The sequence below is a fragment of the Podarcis raffonei genome, chromosome 3, assembly GCF_027172205.1.
Source record: "Podarcis raffonei isolate rPodRaf1 chromosome 3, rPodRaf1.pri, whole genome shotgun sequence".
Lineage (NCBI taxonomy): Eukaryota > Metazoa > Chordata > Lepidosauria > Squamata > Lacertidae > Podarcis > Podarcis raffonei.
The window spans coordinates 76223945-76245278 of NC_070604.1; the positions used below are offsets into that span (position 1 = coordinate 76223945).

A 21334-nucleotide genomic window follows, 5' to 3' on the forward strand; every position below is an offset into this window, starting at 1 on the left:
TCCAGCGCGGACTTCAGGAGGAGGGAGTAAGGAGAGAGGGGATGGGCGGAAGTGCTCTGTGGGCGCCGCCATCTTGCTGGGGTGGTGGCCGAGCGAGGACAAACCTACTCCTACGGCGCGTTGCGGATGGATTAAGTGAGCCGGCGAGGAGGAGGAGGAGGACTCGAGCATGGCGGCGACCCCGGCGGCTGGGTGCGAGCTGAATCCGGGGGAGGACGACGTGGAGGAGAAGGGCTCCGCCTCGGCCAGCTGCCTGCTCGACGCCGTCTTGACCTCCTTGTACGACTTCGGTGCGTGAATGGCCGCGTGCGGGGAGTTGGCGCTTTGCAAGTTGCTCCAGGCTCACCTGCCCTTCTCACCCCCGGAAATTTATTGCAAGCGTCTCTCTTAGACTCTGGCTGCTCTCGTTTCTTCGGCACATGCTGCTTTCAGACGTTACAAAATTCCCGTGCAGCGGTTCCCGGGCCACATGCTCACCATGCCTTTGGAGCAGTGGTCCTGGCTTCCCACCCGCAAGGATTTTGGGAGCTGTAGTTTTAAGGGTGCTGAGAGTTGTTAGGACTCCCCTCTCTCCGAGCCCCCTACTCACCTCTCTCCGAGCTCCCTACTCCCCTCTCTCCGAGCTCCCTAGGAAGACGAGGGACTAAGTGTTAAACTACTATGAGAATTGTACCTCTGGGGCTTCCTGACCCTTCTCAGCACCCTTCACAAACTACACCTCCCAGGATTGTTGAGGGGAAGCAATGACTTGAAAGTGGTCTCATGCATGGTGCTTTAAGCGTATGGTGTAATTGTGGACCCAGTCTAGGGAATCACGTGCGGTGCTTGGCTGGGGTTTGTTCCATTTTGCCATCCCTGCTATTAGGCAAATTCATGGAGGATTAGCTTTTAATCTCCACTGTGAAAGGCGGTATGCTTCTAAATAGGAGTTGTTTGTGTGCTTCCCATGAGAATCTGGTTGGCCACTGTGAGAACAGAATGCTGGACTATTTGGGCCATTGGCCAGATCCAGCAGAGTCATTCTTATGCTCTTTGGTTTTACTTTTGGAAAACAGCTGAGTCTTCTTCAGCACTTTTGCAAAGGCATGCTGCTTCAATGGAACGTTAGAACTTCTTTTAGAAAGCAGGCAGCTTATGATACGGCTTAAACTAATTGGTTGCTACTAGAATTGTTAAAACAATAAAGTAGTAAAGCAGAAACTAGTTCAGCAAAGATGTTTGCAACTCCAAATCCAGCAGGCCAGAGTGGATCAAAACTGGTGCAGGAAAGTAATCAAAATTGCCACCTCAGGAACCTCTCTGAGGCTTTTTAGTTCAGTGTCACAATGTCAGAACACAGGGTGGTGGTGAAGGTCTCTCTTCCTTAACCACAATCTATATTCATTGTTGTCCTATGGTTACAGGTCACTCCCTGATTTTATAGGTTCCAAAATAAATGGTCTTTTCATATTTTCCTCCAGGGCCCCATCCACTTATAGATTCCCTGCACTTAAAACTAAAACTTTTTTTAAATTAAAGCGGGAGAGATTTTGTGTGTGTTTCCTACATGGTTTGTGGATGTGATCTCTCTAAATAGTAAACATTCATTTTATATTTAAAAAATGATGTGGTATCCAAAATCGTTCCAATGCCTCTGCTAACCATTGTTCACTTTTAAACCACAGGTGAATCATTACCGGATGGGGGTGGAAAGAAAAAGAGCAAAAAGAGAAATTCAAATGAGAAGTTAACATTGGCGGTCAGCAAAACTCAAGTGGAAAATAAAAGCATGATTCCTGAATCTGGTGCAGTACCTTTTGGTAAGAAGAACAGTGCTTCCAGTTTCTTTGAGAGTCTGAAAGATGAACTGGCTTATGACTGTATTCATCAGAAAAGCACTATCCCCAAATCCAGTTCCCCTGATGCTGATACATTTAAATCTGCTCGGTTGGGAAACACATCAGAGATTGAAGTTGTGACATTTCATGGTCGACCTAGAAAGAAGAAAGCTAAACCTGAAATTGCTGAAGATGGTGGTTCTAAGGTAAAGTTAACCAGATTTCAGATCAGACCAGCTACAGGTTCTTATTCACTCCAGTTTACTAAATGAGTGGCTGTTTACAAGCCTGTTTCCGTCTACAGAACTCTAAACAAGTTGCTCTAAGCATGTTCACTTAGTAAATAAGACTTACTGGAAACATTTGGACAAACATATCTCAGCTTAAACCTTTTGCCCATGCATGCAGTTCCATTGTTTCTCGTTCATACAACTAGTCAAACCAAGAAGCCTCTAATTAACCACATTGTTCTGTTTTGTCTGAACCAGGGAGCTGTGTTTTGCAGCTTTGGAACAATCAAAGATATTAAGACAACTGTAAACCATAGTTTTATCATCTGGCTTGTTCCGAAGCCAATACAGTAACTATTGGTTCCCTGAGAACCTTTGGTTAATCAGACGCCTCCTGGTTTGACTGCTTGCACTGTGAAGGGAGGGGCAAAGCAGCTGTATGAGCAGGCATAAGTCTCTGAAAAGGAGCAAGGCCACTGTGTTTAGTGGGACACATTTCATAATAAATGGGCTCAGGATTGCAGCCAAACAGAACTGAAAGTACTCTAGCATAAGCTGTAGATAAGACTGTAAATCTACATGGTTTGCTTTTATGTGTATATTTTGGAATTGTGACAAAATTTGAAACCTCAAGGGTACTTGTTTTATAGAATAAAGGCGAAATAACAGGTATAAGTACTGGCAGAACTCGTGTATGTTTTATTAGTATATTTGTAAAATCCTGTGGATAAATAAGATAGTGGAATCGGTTATGAATCTCTTTATGGCCTCTGAAATGATATTCTGCTCCTAATCTTATTTCTTTAGAAGGATGGCTTTTAAAAGTATGAAATCTGGGTTAAAAAACTCGGTTGGTATAACAGTAGCCTTTATATAATGTTCTGGAATTATATGTTTAATGGTAATATAAGACACTCCCCAGGTCTTTTCTTTTTTTTAAGAGGATAATAACAATTTACAATTGTATATGCTGTCCATCTGACTGGGTTCCTCCAGCCACTTTGGGCAGCTTCCAACAAATTAAAACACAATACGACATCAAACAGATGTCTTCTAAAAGTCAGATAATTTATTTCCTTGCTACAGTGGAATTTTTAGGTTTATATCAGCTGTAAAGGTTTTGGGGTTTTTTTTTGCTGTGTCAGGATTTTGGTTTATCTACTTCTGTGCTAATTCTTCATGCAATAAAGTACTATCTTATTTTACAGTGTTACCCACACTCAAGACTTCTGTGGTCCTATGCTAGATTCTGACCCATTTTTAGCAATGTTTGCATTCGACATTCCAGTTCCACTCCACTTCTTTCTTGTATCTCACGCTGCTGGTACAGTAGCCTCCTACTGAAACTGGCTTCTGATTGGTGGTTCAACAAGATGTCATGATGGGTGCTGGATTGCCAAACACAAGCATTGTGTAGTAATTAAGTCTAAGCTGCATGGTTTCATTCCCAGAATTTTATCATCAGTTTTTGGGTGTATAGACAGATTCTATAGACAAGTGCTTAGGGCTCTTGCAGTACTGGTTTACGTCATGTGAATGTTGCAAGGAGCTTTGTAAAAGATAGAATGAGCATTGTAATTAAATTAGAACAGCAGATGAACTCCTGAAAGCATCTGTGTGCATGATGACTATTGTCTTCTAAAAAGAAAAATAATTGTGCCAGTTTTGACACAGTTTTGCAGAATCTCTTTACATGTTTGAAAATTAATAGAGTATATATTTGGTAATGTCTCTATCTGTGAACCATGTATCCTGACCCACGTCATTGCTAACAGGGCATATTGATGAGAGAGCCCAGTGATGCTTTCATTATATTCATTCATTGTCTGTCTACTTCCTAAGGCTATGAGAAGGTAGCATGTTTTATTTAATATCATAAAAGCCTTGAAAGATATATTACCTTTATTCCCATTTTACAGATGACCTACTGAGGCCATGAGACCATGACTTGCCAGCAGTCTGAGGCACGGCAGATATTTAAATTAGACCCTAGGCCAAAATGCTGTATTGTATTGATCTGGTGCATAAATAAACAAGCTATCATTCAAGTTATCATTACATGGCTGTCGTTCAAGTTGTAACTTCACTTCTCTGTCTCTGGGCAAACAGCATTCATGCACCTCCCACAAGCACATATAATCTCTAAACTAGACTGAATTCATAAAAGTGTGCTCATTTGACAGAAGAAATTGATTAGGACTCTGGTTATTGGGTTAGGGGTTTTTAATTTATCTCTCCCTTAATCTGAACAAATTCTAGGTTCAAAAAATGTGATGGGAAATTGCAGCAAGAATTCTTATTTTTGCAATCTATTTATTTTTGCAATTTATTAAAAATAGATTTTACACAGTAAATACTACCCTCAAATTCCGAACAGAGTGAATGAAATGTCTACCAATATCCCACCAGAATGCCTCTTAATTGCTTTCTAGCAGCTGTAAACCTGGGCTCAGGTAGACATCCGCTGGAAATATGTTACATAAAATTGATTCATCCCCTGCTGATCTTGCAGTGAAGGTACTCTAACCAAAGCAAATGAAGCAAGGTGTTCTCTGACCTAAAAAATATAGGGCTGTAACACTTTGCAGTGGTTACAAGTCCTATTTGATGAGCATCCAAAGGTCTTTTAACAAGAGTTGCCATTATGTCTGGCCACCTCCTGATGTGAGGGTGCAGGTTATTTGAAAACATTTGCAGATGCAGTTGAGATCTTAGCAACCCCAGCAACCAGGCTTTTATGTTTTGTCGAAAATAATAGCCATGGTAAAAAAAAAGATCTCAGGTCAGGTTTTGACTGGGGGAAAATGCTTAAACAGTTAAAGTTTGTAAACTGTAACCACTGATGCTGTTTGTGGAGACATTGAGGGAATTGAGTGAAGTGACTATTATGAGAAAAGGCAAAACACCTTCTGCTCTCCTTTCTTGCATGAAACAGACAGAACATATCTGTAGACATAACAACAGCATTTTTGAATAGAACTGACTCCCAATGCAATGTGAGTAAAAAATGGGCAGAGGGCTTCCCTGAAACCACATGGCACTGGTTGAGACATGGAATTGCGGAAGACTATTGTTGTTGTTGTTTAGTCATTTAGTCGTGTACGACTCTTCGTGACCCCATGGACCAGAGCACGCTAGGCACTCCTGCCTTCCACTGCCTCCCGCACTTTGGTCAAACTCATGCTGGTAGCTGCGAGAACACTATCCAACCATCTCATCCTCTGTCGCCCCCTTCTCCTTGTGCCCTCCATCTTTCCCAACATCAGGGTCTTTTCCAGGGAGTCTTCTCTTCACATGAGGTGGCCAAAGTATTGGAGCCTCAGCTTCACGATCTGTCCTTCCAGTGAGCACTCAGGGCTGATTTCCTTCAGAATGGAGAGGTTTGATCTTCTTGCAGACTCTCAAGAGTCTCCTCCAGCACAATTCTTCAGCGATCAGCCTTCTTTATGGTCCAGCTCTCACTTCCATACATCACCACTGGGAAAACCATAGCTTTAACTATACAGACCTTTATTGGCAAGGTGACGTCTCTACTTCTCAAGATGCTGTCTAGGCCTGTCATTGCCCTTCTCCCAAGAAGTAGGCGTCTTTTAATTTCATGACTGCTGTCACCATCTGCAGTGATCATGGAGCCCAAGACTATTACAAAGGTGCTATGTGATCTTTTCATTCCTTTTGGGGATGTGTGGGTGTGTTTGGTCTATCTTGTTGATAAGGTTAAATACTTCCACCCACAACGAACAGAGACTAGATTTCTTCCAGTGTAAGGCATACAAACAGAACATCCTGGGAGGGCAAACATTTTGCTGTTTGTAGCCCGGAAAATGAGACCCACAGAGTAGGAAATAATGATGGTGGCTCTGAATTACACAGTCCTTTAGTTTGAACAACATGCCAAATGGTATTTAACTTAAATTGGAAGTGGAAACTTTTGATCTTCTCGGAGGAACCAGGAAGCGAGTTGTCCCATTATTTTATGTCCAAACCAGGCAAATATCTGTATTCCTTTCCTGCTTATACATCTTAGTTAACAGCCATGCCCTCCATGGCACTGTTCTACTTTTTGATAAGGGGTGATAAAAGGTCTGACCACAATTCTTGCACTACAGGGAACTTTAGATTCTCTTTAGGCACTGACATGATTAATATGGAATGGTTGGCATCTGGATTGAGCCTTGTACAATGTCTTTGATGACTAAACATCGTGTGGTAATAGTGGTGTTGTTCTTCCACCCTCAATATACACTTCATGTTTTACTTTCATGTATGTTCTCCTTTTAGTTGTTTTCCTTTATTCTCACTGTACTGTTCAAACTGAATTTCTGTTAACATGTTAACCTTTTTGGCCCTCATCTTAAAAATGCCATATGCAAAATATGTAAGCTTTTGTAGGCGTGATCAAGGGATATTTAGAGTACAGTGGGCAGAGAGGCACTTTTCAGAGTCTTCATGTTTCAGTATACTAAGTTAACTTTTTAAAATCTCACTTGTTTGTCAAGGTTACAGATATCAAACAAAGGACGTAATTCAAGCAAATTTTAAGTGACATTTTGTGTTAAACTTTATATATTGGGTGAAGTAAAAGTTATAGATTTTCTTTTTCTTTTGTTGGAGCTGTGCCAGCAGCATGCAAAACAATGTGCTGGAAATGCATATGCTATTTTAGATCTGCAGCACAATCCTACATGTCTTCTCAAAAGTAAGTCCCACTGAGCTCAACTCAGTTTAGTTCCAAGAAATTATCTGTAGGATTAAAGACTTAATATGTTTGCTTAAATAAAGAATCAGTTGTTCTCTTTTAGTAAGAGCTGTATTATAGCTCTTAATCAAAAGCTGTCCAAAATAAAAGTTTCCGCTTTTATGCCATAACCCTGGAATCATGTGACTGCAACCGCTGCCATAATCTAGTTGTGTGGCAAAATGCACTTTGTTTCAAAATGCTGTTTTGTATTTTTCTTTAATAGGCAGAATTGACTGTTCAAGAAAACCATGCAGCTGACCAAGAATTTAACTTGGAAAAAGTAAGTCTTTATTGTTTTTCTGTTTCAATGCATGCAGATGGCTGATGTCTCAAAGAGACTGCAGATAAATCTGTATTGGGTATTGAATTATGAAATGCTTTATCCCTAAATGATTGCTCTACCAGTGTTCAACGTGCACAGTATTTTGATGGTTGCTAGAAAAAGGTGGTTGTATACCTGTAGGGATCCTGGGTTGTCAGAATGCTATAGTGACAGTCTCTATGTCAAAAAGAAAATCTATTGACCCTCCAAAATGAAACAGGGCACACATAAATGGGAGTTCCTTCTACAGGTAATAAGGTTCCCTGTGTTGCCCAAACTAATCTTGCAATTTTCTTTTAGGATTCTAGGGGATTTGTGTGGGATTTGGAAAGGGCATGCACAGAACTCTGAAAAAGAAAATCCATGAAAATGTGCTCTGGGAGTGGGGGATACAGAATTAGGCTGAGCTATGTTCAGTAGGCCCATTCCCAAATAAGTGGGCATAGATTTGCAGCCAAATGCAATTTATTTGATACTGGTAGCAAGTTGTCTTCCATCTTTGGTTATACTTGAGATCAAGAGATGTTTGTGATGAAAAATTGCTCTTGCAGACCCCAGAGGGAGAAATGCCCATAGAAGCGGATGGTGGATAATTCCATCAAATGCCTCATTCTCCTCATACTGTGTTTTGGTTTTGCCACATGTTGGTATCCTATACTGTTCCTCTGAAAACACGATTCCATCACGCTAATCATGCACTTTTAGTTCTTTTGAAGATGCTGTTAACCAATTTTGTAATGTGCTAGGCCCGTTTGGAAGTGCACCGGTTTGGAATCACCGGATTTGAGAAAAAAGAGCAGCGAGTTATGGAACAAGAACGTGCAATCATGTTGGGAGCAAAGGTATTGTGTTTCCTTCTCTGCTGAGCTATAAAAAGAGGACATAATTCTTCCCACCACAAGACTCTGGATAGAACTTGGCATGGCAGTTGCACACCCAAGAGATCACTGCCAAACAGCTGGAAAGTAGTAGCATTAGGGATTTTCCAGAGGAGGCGAGAGCAGGAGAGTGAGTATTGAACTTTTCCTCTGCCTGCCACTACCTTCAGCCATTACCTGCCACCCCTGCTCCAGTTTTCCTTCCAGTCACTGAGCCTGCAGGCAAGGGGGAAATGGTAGGGCTCTCTGTTTTCTGCTGGAAACCACTCCTCACATCACCTCTACTGCTGTTAGGCAAGAACTCTAGAATAAAAAATTATTCCGGTATTGCAAGCTCAACACACCCAGAGCTGAGTTTGAACCAGGGTTGTAAAGGGCTGAACTCTAGAATCAGTTTTTATTCTAGAGTTCAGTCCTTTACAGTCCCTGGTTAAAACTCAGCTCTGGTTGTGTTGAGCTTGCAATACCGGCAATGCATTTGCTTCTGACTGGGAAAATAGTGGGTGGGGGTTCTTGGTTGCATTTCTGGCAAAACAGTCCCCAGTTCATTTTTTTAAAAAGTTTAAGTGATACGAGTCAGAAGGCTGGAACCCAAGCCAATCCGCACATCCCAAAAAGTCATACTTGTGTTAGTCTAGGGGGCCTGTTTTAATGGCACTCCCAAAGTAAATAATCAAATTCAGATGTTTTTAATATTTAAAGAAGCCAAGAATCCTCCTTTGGAGAAGGTTGCACCGTCTGTTAAGTTTCTGCTTCAGACTGCCTTTACCTTTTGTATTTATTTGCATGTTAGTGAAATGAGTCGTTTTTGAAATTGTTGCAGCCTCCTAAAAAGCAGTATTTGAACTACAAGATTCTGCAGCAGAAAATCAAAGAACTGAAAGCAGCAAAGAAGGAAGAAAACATGACGGTTTGTGTCAAATGTTTCCTATGAAAACAAAATGCAAAGTCCACCAGCCACTTGCTGGATAAAAGTTCAGGTTTCCGCAAGGATGAACACTGGAAAATCTAGTGTGGGGGTTTCTGATGAAGCCACACCAGTGCCCACAGTTGGATAATAACAATGTCATGTCCCTGGCATAGTGGCTGTTCTAATCAACACTCGTTGCATTTGGGAGCCATGTTTGATTGACTCCAGAGACTATTGGCTAGCTGCTAATGTATACTTACTGCTTTTCATTAACAGGAAAATAAACCTAATTCTCTCAAGAGGCAGAAGAAAAAAGGGCCCGAAGAAAGGTGAGACGGTATTTACGGATCTACATCAATGAGTAGTAAAAAAAACCTGGATCTGTTTACAGCTTTGCTAATGAAGACACAGTAACCAAATGTCAGGCTAGGAACCATAAAAATGCTCAAGGCGTGTGCAAGGGCCTAGGCTTGCCCCGGAGGAATGACTTCTTTTGCACATAATGCTAATTCATAACTAAATGCTAAGGAAATGCACCCTGGTGAATCTTGGATTCACATATATCCCTGCCCCTCTTTTGCTCTGCCCCCTGTAGCTGCAAGGTCATAAGAAAGATATGCTTTTAAATTAACCGGTGTTCTTCATTATGCCTTTTCATGCCTCAGGGTTGCATACCCTTCTGGGCAGCTTGCTGGGGACCACATATCAGTGGCGAGTGGGCCCAGAAGTAAAAGTAGATGAAACAAAGAGTGTCAATTCACCTTTGTACACTAGAGTAATTTCTATATGCACTCAACTCATCCCTCTCTGTCCTCAATCCAGGGAGGCAATGGGCATTGCCCAAGTTCAAGGACACGTTCTAAGCAGGCAAAAATACTCAAGGAGGGTGTTTAGGAACAAGCGGGAGTGTGGCTGGGGAGGGAACATGACCTGAGGATGGTCCTGAGGGCCATACAGAGAGGCTTCAAGGGCCACATTCAGCCCCTGGCTAGAGGCCCCCAAACCCTGGTTTAAATGAAAATTGGTTCTGTCAGACCAGGCTCAAACCATTGTTTATGATCCTTGCTAATAAACCACAGTTTAAGCTAACCAGCGTTTCACAAGTCTGGACATAACAGGAAACTGTAGTTAGATAACAAGTGGAACAACATACTTCCACTGTCCTCCGCTTGGCAACTTTAGGAGAGGGGGAGCATGTAAGCCTGGTGCTCTTTGCTTCTTATGCACCATGCCCTGAACTATGGATTAATATTGTGTGCAAAATGGGTCATTGACTGTTTCTTGGAACTGCAGCCTTCTATGCCATTTCACAATCTGCTTTTAGTCCTTTTAGTTTCAAAAGTGAATTTCCATGTTACATAGAGAGCTGTAACATGGGACATGTAGAACTAATTACAGGAATCTTTGGATCCTGAACTCAATTTTTTTCTTTAAGAAGAGAAGAATACAAAACAGGTTTGGTTTTGTTTTGAACACACTACTGTGATCTCTTCACTATAAAACTCTGATAGTGTGTTTTTTGCCAATCTTTTCACATCCTAAACAGGTAGTAATTTTAGCTACATTGTTGTATTTGGATTTAAAGTATACCTATCTTAAAACATTTATTCTGAAACCTAAAAATGGTTAGTATTTTCGTTAGCATCTGATGATACTTTTCTTTTAAAAGCAGAAAATCGAAAAAGAAGAAAAAGCAGAGTATGTTACCAACGGGGCAGGTTGGAACTTTTAAAAACGGCACTCTCATACTTCGAAGTTCTGACATAAAGAAAATAAAGTCTTCTAAAGTCATTAAGTAACATCACTGCACCATGTTCAAATGGAAAATGAAATGGATAAACTTTGTAGCAAAATAAACTTTTTTTTAAAAGAAACTTTTCTTTAATTTTTTTATGATCTCTTATTGCTTACCACTCTGATGTCGCATTGAAGAAGGGTAGTTTAAAATCTTTGTAAAAAATAAATAAAAATGTTCTTATTCTGAAATTTTGATAAACAAATTTGATAAATTTTGATTGGAGTCCCAGTGAACTTAAAAAAAACAACAGCACCATTGTCTACTGTTTTGCAATATTAAAATGGAAAGGATATGTTGCTGTAAGGATTGTTGAGGAAATTGTTATACAGTTTAACAAACTAATTTAGAAATCTGTAATTAAGAAGAGAGTAAATTTTACAGCCTAACTGCCAATAACTCAGAGCTATGTCATCCTCTATATTTGTGTATTGGGTAGCAGAAAGAAATGCACTCACAATGAATGTCCTGTGTTGTCCAGAGTTAATCTCTCACCACAGTAGATGTTGATGCTCCTCTGGAGGATCAGAGGAGTTGTGTGAACATGTTGTATGAATGTTTCTTGCACCTCTTTCATAGGAGGTTAGAAATTAAGGGTTCTAGCAAGCTGTGCCTGTGACCACTCCACTTCCTGGTATTGGCGTACAAAGACTGGGCACCAGTGTAATCTGTTTTCTGAATAGTAAAGGGTGTTGACTCCCTGCAGAAAAGATTCCAGTCTGAATCTATTCAAGGATTTCTGGATCAGTATTTCTGAAGTGTTAGCCAGTGCTGCTATTGTCTCTCACAATGGCAAAGTCGCAACCAAAGTTCCATACTGGGTATGGAACCAAGTTCCATACTGGGCTTCAGTGAACACAATTTCACAGCTTGAATAGCTATCTGTGTTTAAGTCATAAAGAGCCCATGATTTCAGACTCACCTGCAATTTGATGAGCTTTTAGGGAGCTCGTCTGCTTCTTAAACCTACATAATTGTTTGCATTTCTTGCCTGCCTAAGCCAATCAGAAACACTTAGCCTACAATTATGCTTTACTTTCCAAGCCAAGATCAACAGCAACCAACAATAAAACCACAACCTTTCCCCAGCTGTCTGCAAAGCAGCTCTGTTTTCAGTGGAACTCTGCCAGGTTCAAACATTTCCCCTCTTCCCCGGTTGTCCTGTTTCAGACTTTTCCCTCAAGTATGCCTCATCTCTTTCCTATGGAGGAGAAAAGTGGTAGTGGGGAGCTATGAACAATGGGCCTGACTCCATTAAAAAGCAAATCAAGAAAGCCAGTGGATTCACTAGCAGAAACTGACAGTAACAGGTATAGAAAGAAGCCAGTCTGAGGGCCAAACTAGAAGGGACCTGCATAGTTTGCCACTGAACGTGTTCTTTGCTTAATAAATAGCCGAAAAGAACATAAGGTAAGGTAAAGGTAAAGGCCCCTGGACGGTTAAGTCCAGTCAAAGGCGACTATGGGGTTGCAATGCTCGCTTTCTGGCCAAGGGAGCCGGCGTTTGTCCACAGACAGCTTTTTGGCTCATGTGGGCAGCATGACTAAACAGCTTATGGCGCAACGGAATACAGTGACGGAAACCAGAGCGCACGGAAACACTGTTTACCTTCCTGCCACAATGCTAACTATCTACTTGCACTGGCATGCTTACAAACTGCTAGGTTGGCAGGAGCTGGGACAGAGCAACAGGAGCTCACTCGGTTGTGGGGATTCGAACTGCCGACCTTCCAATCAGCATGCCCAAGAGGCTCAGTGGTTTAGACAGGCCAATGGCCCATCGAGTGCAGCATCCTCTTCTCACAATGGCCAACCGAATGCCTGTGAAAAAATAGTGCAGAGGCTGAGACAGACTGGGAGTATGGCCTGAGGAGGGGCTCACACTTGCTATCTGCAAAGGAAGGAAACTGAGGAAGTTATTGAAACTTAACGCCCAGCCAATACAAATTCTGTGCTAAGAAAAATCCTTGTTTACCTGGATGGAGTGATGTAGAAACGTCTGGCTTTCTATGTCGGTCAACAGAGGTAAGAGTCGCTTAGTCCAATTTCCCCCCCTGGTCCCATCCACTTCTGGCATCTGGAAGGTTGTCCATGAGGGAATGTGGCACTCAGTCTTGGAAGAGGTTCCCCACCCTTGCTGTATATGCTGCTTTCAGCTTCTCTAAGAAAAGCTGGGATACAAATGAGGTCAAGTTTCCAATATCAGAGTTGTTGTTTTTATTAGGTTTTTTTAAAAAGAGTTTCAGCAAGTGAGGGAAATGCGACAATTTTATTGGCTACAGGCAGCTGCTCACCAGGGTTTCAGACAGGTCTCTCCCAACCCTACCTGGGAATAGAACAGGGGACCTTCTGCTCCACCACTGAGCTACACCCCTTCACCCATGACAGTGCTTTGTTGCTAACTAAACCTTGCTGGGAGATCACATGGATGCAATTGTATTTTAGCAGAAAATAAAGGAGACGGTGTCAATGGATTTGTTGGCAGTGTAATAAGAATTTATTTAAAATTTGTAAAACAGCATAAACTCATACTTTATGTTTTCCAAAAGGGGCAAATACACAAAAGTTTTGACTTGGAGACAATAAGACAAAAATTGTTTTGTTTCCAATTGAAAAAATACAAACTTTGCTACAGGTAGAAAAATTAGAAAAAGTTAATTTTTTCCCCTTACATGATCTGGTGACATATGTACATTCCACCAGATCTAAGGATATTAACTAGGCTACACGACAGAAACAAAAAGGTCATGATTAGGGAAGAAAACAAGAGTAAATAAATGTATTCTTTACTTAAGCAAACATGAACATAACATGTGACTTTCTTTCCAATTGTTTTTGCCAACATTTAAATTAACGTCTTCCATGCTTTTTTATAACAACTTGAGAAAAAACAGCAGTTCTACCTCATGCATTAATTCTATAACATTTTCATCATACCGTGTCTTCAGGCTGTGCTTCCATTCACTATTTTTTAACAGCTTGGTATTTTTATTGACAGCATTTACCTAACACAGGGTTGTCAACTCCCATGAAACTGAGAAGGGCTTCTGGGTCCTTTAATATTGCATAGCAAAAAAGGAATTCTGCTGATTGGCCCTTCCTTGTGAGAGGGATGCAGTGAAAAGTATCTGTACCTATTGACTTTTTTCTGTCATGCAGGTATCAATGGCAAAGAATCAGCTTTGAATGCCAACTCTTGGCAAGCCTTCGGACTGTTTACTATTACTTTCCAAGGAGAAAGATCAAGCTGGTATGAAGTCTGAGGAGCATGGATGTTCCTTGCCTTCTCCTGTTCATTGTGAAAGGAAAGAAAGGAGAACGCCAGGCTGCACTTTGTCTTTTGGGAACATGGTGTGTTTCTGGGCACCCAATCATCTCCTCTCATTTGTTCCTGTAACAGAGTGGGTGTCACAGGGTGGGGACAGAAAAGCTTGCACCAGTTTGAGGTTTCACTTTGGAAATTCACAAGTAAACAAGCTTATTGTTTTAAGAAGATAAGTACTCTCAAAGGACAATGTAAATGTATGGTGATGAATACGGTTGTGCAATTTTAAAAGATTATTGAAATGTGAAATCTTCCATGTGGGAAGAATTTTTAATCTTTGCATGCTCTTGGCCATTTCTAATAGAATGCTCTGTGTCACGTCAATAGACTTTTCACAACAATGGTGCTTAAAAGCCCTTCCGCATGACAATAACACAGGTACATGAAGTTCCTGTGCAAAGACTTTCTGGAAGTGATCATGTGATTGGTTTCAAGGTCACTGATCTGTTTATAATAGCTATTACAACACCTCCCAATTTGAAATTAAATGTTGCATCCAGTGAAGTCACACTTCTGACATGTTTATTACAGTCTCTTTGCCTGCACTCACAGAAGAGCATGGAAGTGCATACATTAGAGTTTAAGGACAGTGGAAGAGCCCTGCTACATCAGGCCAAAAGCTCATCTATCCCTCCAGCCTGTTCTCAAAGTGGCCAGATGCCTGTGGGAAGTTCATAAGCAGGATTTGAGTGCAGCAGCACTGTCCCCACGCGTGATTCCCAGCAAGTGATATTCAGAGACATAGCACTGGAGGTAGAACATAGCCATTTGCATGACAACATCTAAGAGAGTGATAACAAGGCAAAGCCTTGATCATGCCATCAGCGGGGGCTTCCTCATTGGTGTTGACATGTGACAGGGCCTTTTCAGTAGTGGTCCCCCATATGTGGAATGCACTTCCTAGTGTGGTAGGTCTATCCCCAGCATTATTTCTGGAGGAATTTGAAAACATGCCTGCATACCCGGGCATTCGGAGGCTGAAGAACGCTGTTCCTGGCACTCCTTGTATCACTGGACAAAACAATGTTTTCAATTGTAACCGTTTTTATAATGTTTTAACTGGTGCTATTTTTCTAGAAAAAGAGGTGCTGGATCTCACCATGAATACTTCCCTTGTTCTCTTACAATGGCAATGGTGCCCACCTGAGAGGTGCTGGAACTGAGTTTCGGTGAATTCCGGCCCAAATAAAGCTCTGATTGTAACTGTTCTATAATCCTTTCTTTAAGGAAAAGTATGGCTGTGTTTGTTATTCTGGGCTCTTTTGGGAGCCAGGGCAAGATCTAAATTAAATAAATAAAGCTAGTGCCACATTTAAAATCTGTTGCCACTTGCTATATGCAAAATAAGATTCTCTCCCCAACCCCGCAGGGCAGGGCAGATTTTCAAGTACCGTATTTTTTGCTTTATAAGACTCACTTTTCCCCTCCTAAAAAGTAAGGGGAAATGTGTGTGCATCTTATGGAGTGAATGCAGGCTGCACAGCTATCACAGAAGCCAGAACAGCAAGAGGGATTGCTGCTTTCACTGCGCAGCGATCCGTCTTGCTGTCTTGCTTCTGAGATTCAGAATCTTTTTTCCCCCCGTTTTCCTCCTCCAAAAACTAGGTGCGTCTTGTGGTCTGGTGCATCTTATAGAGCGAAAAATATGGTACTCACAATTTACCACAACAGGGAATATGTGCTGCGAGCATAGGTGTCATGGTCTATGGGGTTTTTCCCCCAAAAGGAGTCCAGTACTGTATATGGAATGGAAGCTGCCCCATAGTCCTTAGATTACTACACCACAGTCTGGCTGAGAGTGTTCATTCAAGTGTTACCCATGCAGATGGAGACCAACAAAAGTACCTTCTTTGGATCTCTATGCAGCAGTTGCCACATGGATGGCTTGCCTTGTGCAGAAAGCCTCTGTGCCAGAGTACTTAGCGTGCTGGAATGAACAATTTGAGCCATACATGTAGATTGATGGGTCTGATCATGTTGGGTTTTTTCTCATCAAATTGCCACTCTTTCCTGGCAAGGGTGTGTGAAAGGAACTACTGGGGGTGGGTGGGGTTGTGGCTTTTCGAAAAATCTCCTGAATACGGTAGATTTATCCAGCCCTAGGTTACAAACCCGTGTGCTGCGCTGGCTCGCCAGATGCAGCTTGTCATGCTGGCCACGTGACCTGGAAGTGTCTGCGGACAGCGCTGGCTCCCGGCCTATAGAGTGAGATGAGCGCACAACCCTAGAGTCTGGTAAGACTGGCCCAAACGGGCAGGGGTACCTTTACCTTTACTTTAGGTTACAAACCCACTGAAATAATTAAATTAGACTGTGTGAGGATGTAGATATCATGGTGTATGTGGAATTCTAGAGAAGCCTGGCTATGCGTATTTCATTTTAAATCAATTTGTGCTTGGTTTTGCTGCCCTGTTTGATTCTGAAATAAATATTGTCAATAAAAATAGGTAACTGCTCATTAAAAAAGAAAGAAAGAAAGAGGTTAAACATTAGCAATAACAAGCCACCTCCACTATATTCTTGCATTGATTTGGTTTGGTAATTTAAACTGTGGAAGGACTCACCGAGGTTATGACGTGACTTTATGACTACACTCTACTGCACTTCCTACAATTAATGTTTCAATTTTTCTATTCAAGGATGCTGTAAAGGTAGGTCAAAACCCAGGGTTAGACTTTACAGAACTGTACCATAACTCTGCCTTATCATCCTTGCATGCAAGCTGTGGGTAGGGGAAAAAATACAGAAGAATCCAACTGAGATTTCTTGTGCATTTCTGCCCAGTGCCTCTTGAAGTCTAAGGGCCAGGCTAGAGCTGACATTCATTGTGTGAATGCAATTAACATTTGTGTCTGCTATGTAAATAGCAGCTGCAGGGAAGCCTGAGCAGCTTCAGTATTGCAGGAGTTGGGAAGGGAGAGTTCATCAAACATTGTCTTTCCAAAGCTGCTGTTTGCGTTTCAAGGGAAGCTTCCATGTACACCAATAAAGGGTTCAACTAAGATGCAAATAGCAGTTTCTATGTCTGTCTGTATGTATGTGGAAAGACCATATACATACCATATACATTCTCCCGAGCTCACATGAACCCAAGGCCACACAGGCTTCCCAGCCCTCCCTGGGCTGCTAGTTGCACAACAAACAACGCACACACTGATTACATTCATGCAATATATAGTGTGGCCCCCAGTTTCAATGTACACCTCTCCCCTGAAACACACCCATAACCTAAGAATCCCACAAGCCTTTTGAAGGCTCAAGTTTTGTGATTTCAGCCACCTAAAAAAGAGGTGTGGGTGAGTGGGTGTGAAACAGGCTTCCATGCACATGTGACTCAGTCTGGAACACCTACCTCATATATTATGCTCTGAGTGTGGTGGAGGAGCGAGACATATTTCAGTTCCTCCTCCACCGCACAGAGAGGATTGCCGATCTGGTAGATGTATGGATCAGGCTCGAGCTGCAGGCAAAGCAGAGCTGGGGTTGTGTACATCTAGAATATGGATTGCACCGGATAGCAAACTGCAGTGCCTTGCATTGTGGTGGGTGGCGGAGCCATAATCTCTTAAAACTTATTGTCCATATTAAAAGAGGAGGATAAAAGTCAAAACAACACACTTTGTCTTTCTCTAAAACACCTAAAAAACTTGGAAACCAAGTGCGTCCCCCCCCCCCTTTTCGTTTTGCGGAACAAGTCTTTAAAAAAATCTACAGCACTACAATGGAATGTGACCACGAATCAATAACTGACTACGCCAGTACATTACAATGCATTATATACACTAAGATGGATTGGTATGTATACATAATACATTACATTACATATTAATATCTCCTCTTAAAACTCTGATATAGCTTATTTCACCTTCCCCCCTCCCCTCAGTCCAATATATTTTGGCTATAATCCAACGTAAATTAGACACTTTTAAGCCCATGGTGGCTTTAGGTATACTGTTGAACTGTGGCCTTTCTCTTTATACTTCGTTTTTTCATTAATACAGTCAGGACTCAGGAGGAACATGCTCTCTGGCCTGCCTTCTAAATCTGAAAAAAATCCAGTTTGCAAGTCAGACCTGGATAGGTCAACTCAGGCAGTAACTCTACCCTCTTACCTGGAAGAAGCCCCACTGAACTTACTTCTGAGTAAACACCACTGTCCTTTCTGCAGTACATGGGAAGCTGCCTTAAACTGAGTCCATTCTCCAGCTTAGTATTGTCTACACCAAGTGACAGTGACTTTCCAGAGGAGATGGGGAATTATTCCCAGCCCTACCTGGAGATGCCAGCATTTGAACCTGGGACCTTCTGCATGCAAAGCAGATGCTCTACCACTGAGCTAAGGCCCTTCAGACAAAGATTTCTTTTTCCTAAAGAGAAAACAGTTTCCCGCAAGGCGGGGAGATGGAATGAATGACGTATAGAATGAAATCAGCAAAAGTAGGGTTTTCTATTTTAAAAATCTGTCAGTAGGAAGGAAACCATTGAGCAACTGCATATCATTTTTTCTTCTAATTAATTGCAGCAGTATAAAATGGGGCCATTTTGTCAGGGAAAGTTATGAAGGCGGAAGAATGACAATGGATAGTTCTCTACACTGCACAGTAAGTAAAAGGCTTTTCATCATTCCTAAAACATCTCTCTCTCTTCCTCCTCACCCCCACAATTGATAAAGACAACTGAGTAATGTGGATTCATCAGTTGAGGTCTTCAAAGGGGATGGAGGAAAATTTGGGGGGCCACTCCTTCAAAGATTCAAAGTTATTAAATAAAAAGAAACAGCTAGAGAAGCGGGAAGCTAATGGTGGGTCCGCAATGTCATAAAGCAGGGTTGCTAATTTTTGGGGGAAAATATTGTAGCCAGTAGCAAAAGCTTTGTAGCAGTTGTCTGAAATAATTATATGAATAAAAGTCAGCAACAGCATTTTCCTTTAGTGTAAATGCACGAATTGTGTAGTCCATGCTTGCATACTAACGACCTTGACAGATTGAAGAACTGGGCCAAAACAAACAAGATGAATTTTAACAGGGAAAAATGTAAAGTATTGCACTTGGGCAAAAAAAATGAGAGGCACAAATACAAGATGGGTGACACCTGGCTTGAGAGCAGTACATGTGAAAAGGACCTAGGAGTCTTGGTTGACCACAAACTTGACATGAGCCAACAGTGTGACGCGGCAGCTAAAAAAGCCAATGCAATTCTGGGCTGCATCAATAGGAGTATAGCATCTAGATCAAGGGAAGTAATAGTGCCACTGTATTCTGCTCTGGTCAGACCTCACCTGGAGTACTGTGTCCAGTTCTGGGCGCCACAGTTCAAGAAGGACACTGACAAACTGGAACGTGTCCAGAGGAGGGCAACCAAAATGGTCAAAGGCCTGGAAACGATGCCTTATGAGGAACGGCTAAGGGAGCTGGGCATGTTTAGCCTGGAGAAAAGGAGGTTAAGGGGTGATATGATAGCCATGTTCAAATATATAAAAGGATGTCACATAGAGGAGGGAGAAAGGTTGTTTTCTGCTGCTCCAGAGAAGCGGACACGGAGCAAGGGATCCAAACTGCAGGAAAGAAGATTCCACCTAAACATTAGGAAGAACTTCCTGACAGTAAGAGTTTGCTGCCAAGTGGAATTTGCTGCCAAGGAGTGTGGTGGAGTCTCCTTCTTTGGAGGTCTTTAAGCAGAGGCTTGACAACCATATGTCAGGAGTGCTCTGATGGTGTTTCCTGCTTGGCAGGGGGTTGGACTCGATGGCCCTTGTGGTCTCTTCCAACTCTATGATTCTATGACTCTATGATTAATAATCAGATAGCTGGGCTCTGTTATTAGTGTATGTTTTCCTGCAGGGACCCTCTGTTGCAATTCATTCTAGCTTATATGATTATTATTGGCTTTTTTTGTCCTCCTGTTGTTCTTGCTCCCACAGCTGCCTAGCTGGGAATTGAGGGAAGCCCAATTGTGCAAGCAGAAGTCCTTGCACATGGCTTCCGCTGACAGTGCTTCTTAGGTGAATCCAGCCTAACATATTTTTAACAGCTCTTTTTAGTACTTCCTATGTTACATGCTTTTTGTATGCACCAGAGATATTTGAAGTGTACACCTAAAAATGCAAAAGCTGCAAAATCATTCCTATGAAATGGCCGTTAGTTTTGATAAAAGGGAGGTGGAGATTCTGTCTAGTTTATTCTTCCCTAAGAGTCTGAGAAAGAACAGAAATGGAGAGGACTATTCACTTCTCCACAGCAAGGAAGAATCCCCCCTCCAATTGCATGCATTGCCTTCAGTCTTCTAAGCTTGTGTTACACCTTTTTTTTTAAAGCCACAATCTACAAGAAAAGTCTAGTGCAAGTGCACCACACCAATATATGGTGCCATATCTATATATACACAGAGAGAAATTATAAAAAAGAACTCTGCAACAGGTGTATAAAAATGATTTCAAATCCCTTAAAAAATTGGATTGCAAGAATTTAAATTGCAAGGGATGATTGAAAGTGAAGATAGAAGCTCATTCTAACACTAACAAGCAGTGCTGCTTTACTGCTAATAAGAAAAGCCCAATGTTTTCGGTATCAAGGTTGTATAACAAGGAATATATAACTGAAATGTGGCACTAACATTCAACTGTGATTCCAAAATATTTTACTAAATGTGACTAACACCAATGGGATTACTGGGTTTCTTGGGCCTATCTGTTGGCTTTAGGCTGGATCAGAAACAGAACCCTCTTAGACTTTTGCATCACCTTATTCCCACCCAACGCTCACCTGTGGCCCATAAAGCTGTTGTGATTCACAGGAGCAAAATGGCTACCCAGCCATTTGGGAATCATGGCCATATGATGTATTTCCAAAGAAGTACTGAATAATAAGCATTATTATCTGTACAAGTTCTAAATTCAGACAAGGCTTAGGTCACAGTGAGCTGGGTCCATAAGATGTTAGGTGAGGTAGGCTTGATGCTGACCCTGCTAAATTAAAAACAACAACACAACCCTGGACAAAATTTGATAACTTTTAAACAAGAAATTCAATAAATAGAACAGCATTTGTCGCTACTTTCAGTATATCACAGTCATATAGAAGTATCTGAAAATTAAAGTAGTATAATAAAAAGAGCTACATCTTAACAGAAACCACCTTTGCTTGCAGGCTTAAGAGGGGAAATTACACATTTTCACGGGGTTGGTTGGATCCAAATGCTTCCTTCCTCCAATGGAAAGAACTTCCTGTAATGGCATGAGTTTTCCCCCCATCAGTGGAAGGAATCTTTCCAGACCATTCTGTCAGAGAAAGGGAACCTTTCTGTCCAACCCACTGGTA

The 21334-nt window shown here is 41.7% G+C and overlaps 1 protein-coding gene across 3 annotated transcripts; it reads left to right on the forward strand.

The window, feature by feature from the left end:
- Positions 1 to 69: 69 nt before the first annotated feature.
- On the forward strand, positions 70 to 10913 carry C3H1orf131 (chromosome 3 C1orf131 homolog). Of its 3 annotated transcripts, none has more exons than XM_053382469.1 (7): positions 70 to 290; positions 1665 to 2023; positions 7012 to 7068; positions 7857 to 7952; positions 8812 to 8898; positions 9175 to 9227; positions 10568 to 10913. In XM_053382469.1, the coding sequence occupies exons 1-7, from the start codon at positions 170 to 172 to the stop codon at positions 10695 to 10697; spliced, it is 903 nt and encodes a 300-aa protein (XP_053238444.1). In that variant the 5' UTR covers positions 70 to 169; the 3' UTR covers positions 10698 to 10913. The 3 variants fall into 3 exon arrangements, with proteins under 3 accessions (XP_053238444.1, XP_053238445.1, XP_053238446.1); XM_053382470.1 differs by having other exon boundaries at positions 10571 to 10913; XM_053382471.1 differs by lacking the exon at positions 7857 to 7952.
- The last annotated feature ends 10421 nt before the right edge of the window (positions 10914 to 21334 follow it).

What these genes read in the sequence shown, in the direction of transcription:
- C3H1orf131 (XM_053382469.1), top strand. Translation starts at nt 170, where the DNA reads ATGGCGGCGACCCCGGCGGCTGGGTGCGAGCTGAATCCGGGGGAGGAC. An exon ending in CTGAAGATGGTGGTTCTAAG is followed by an intron (nt 2,024 to 7,011) that starts GTAAAGTTAACC and finishes TTTCTTTAATAG; the next exon opens with GCAGAATTGACTGTTCAAGA. An exon ending in AAAAAAGGGCCCGAAGAAAG is followed by an intron (nt 9,228 to 10,567) that starts GTGAGACGGTAT and finishes TTCTTTTAAAAG; the next exon opens with CAGAAAATCGAAAAAGAAGA.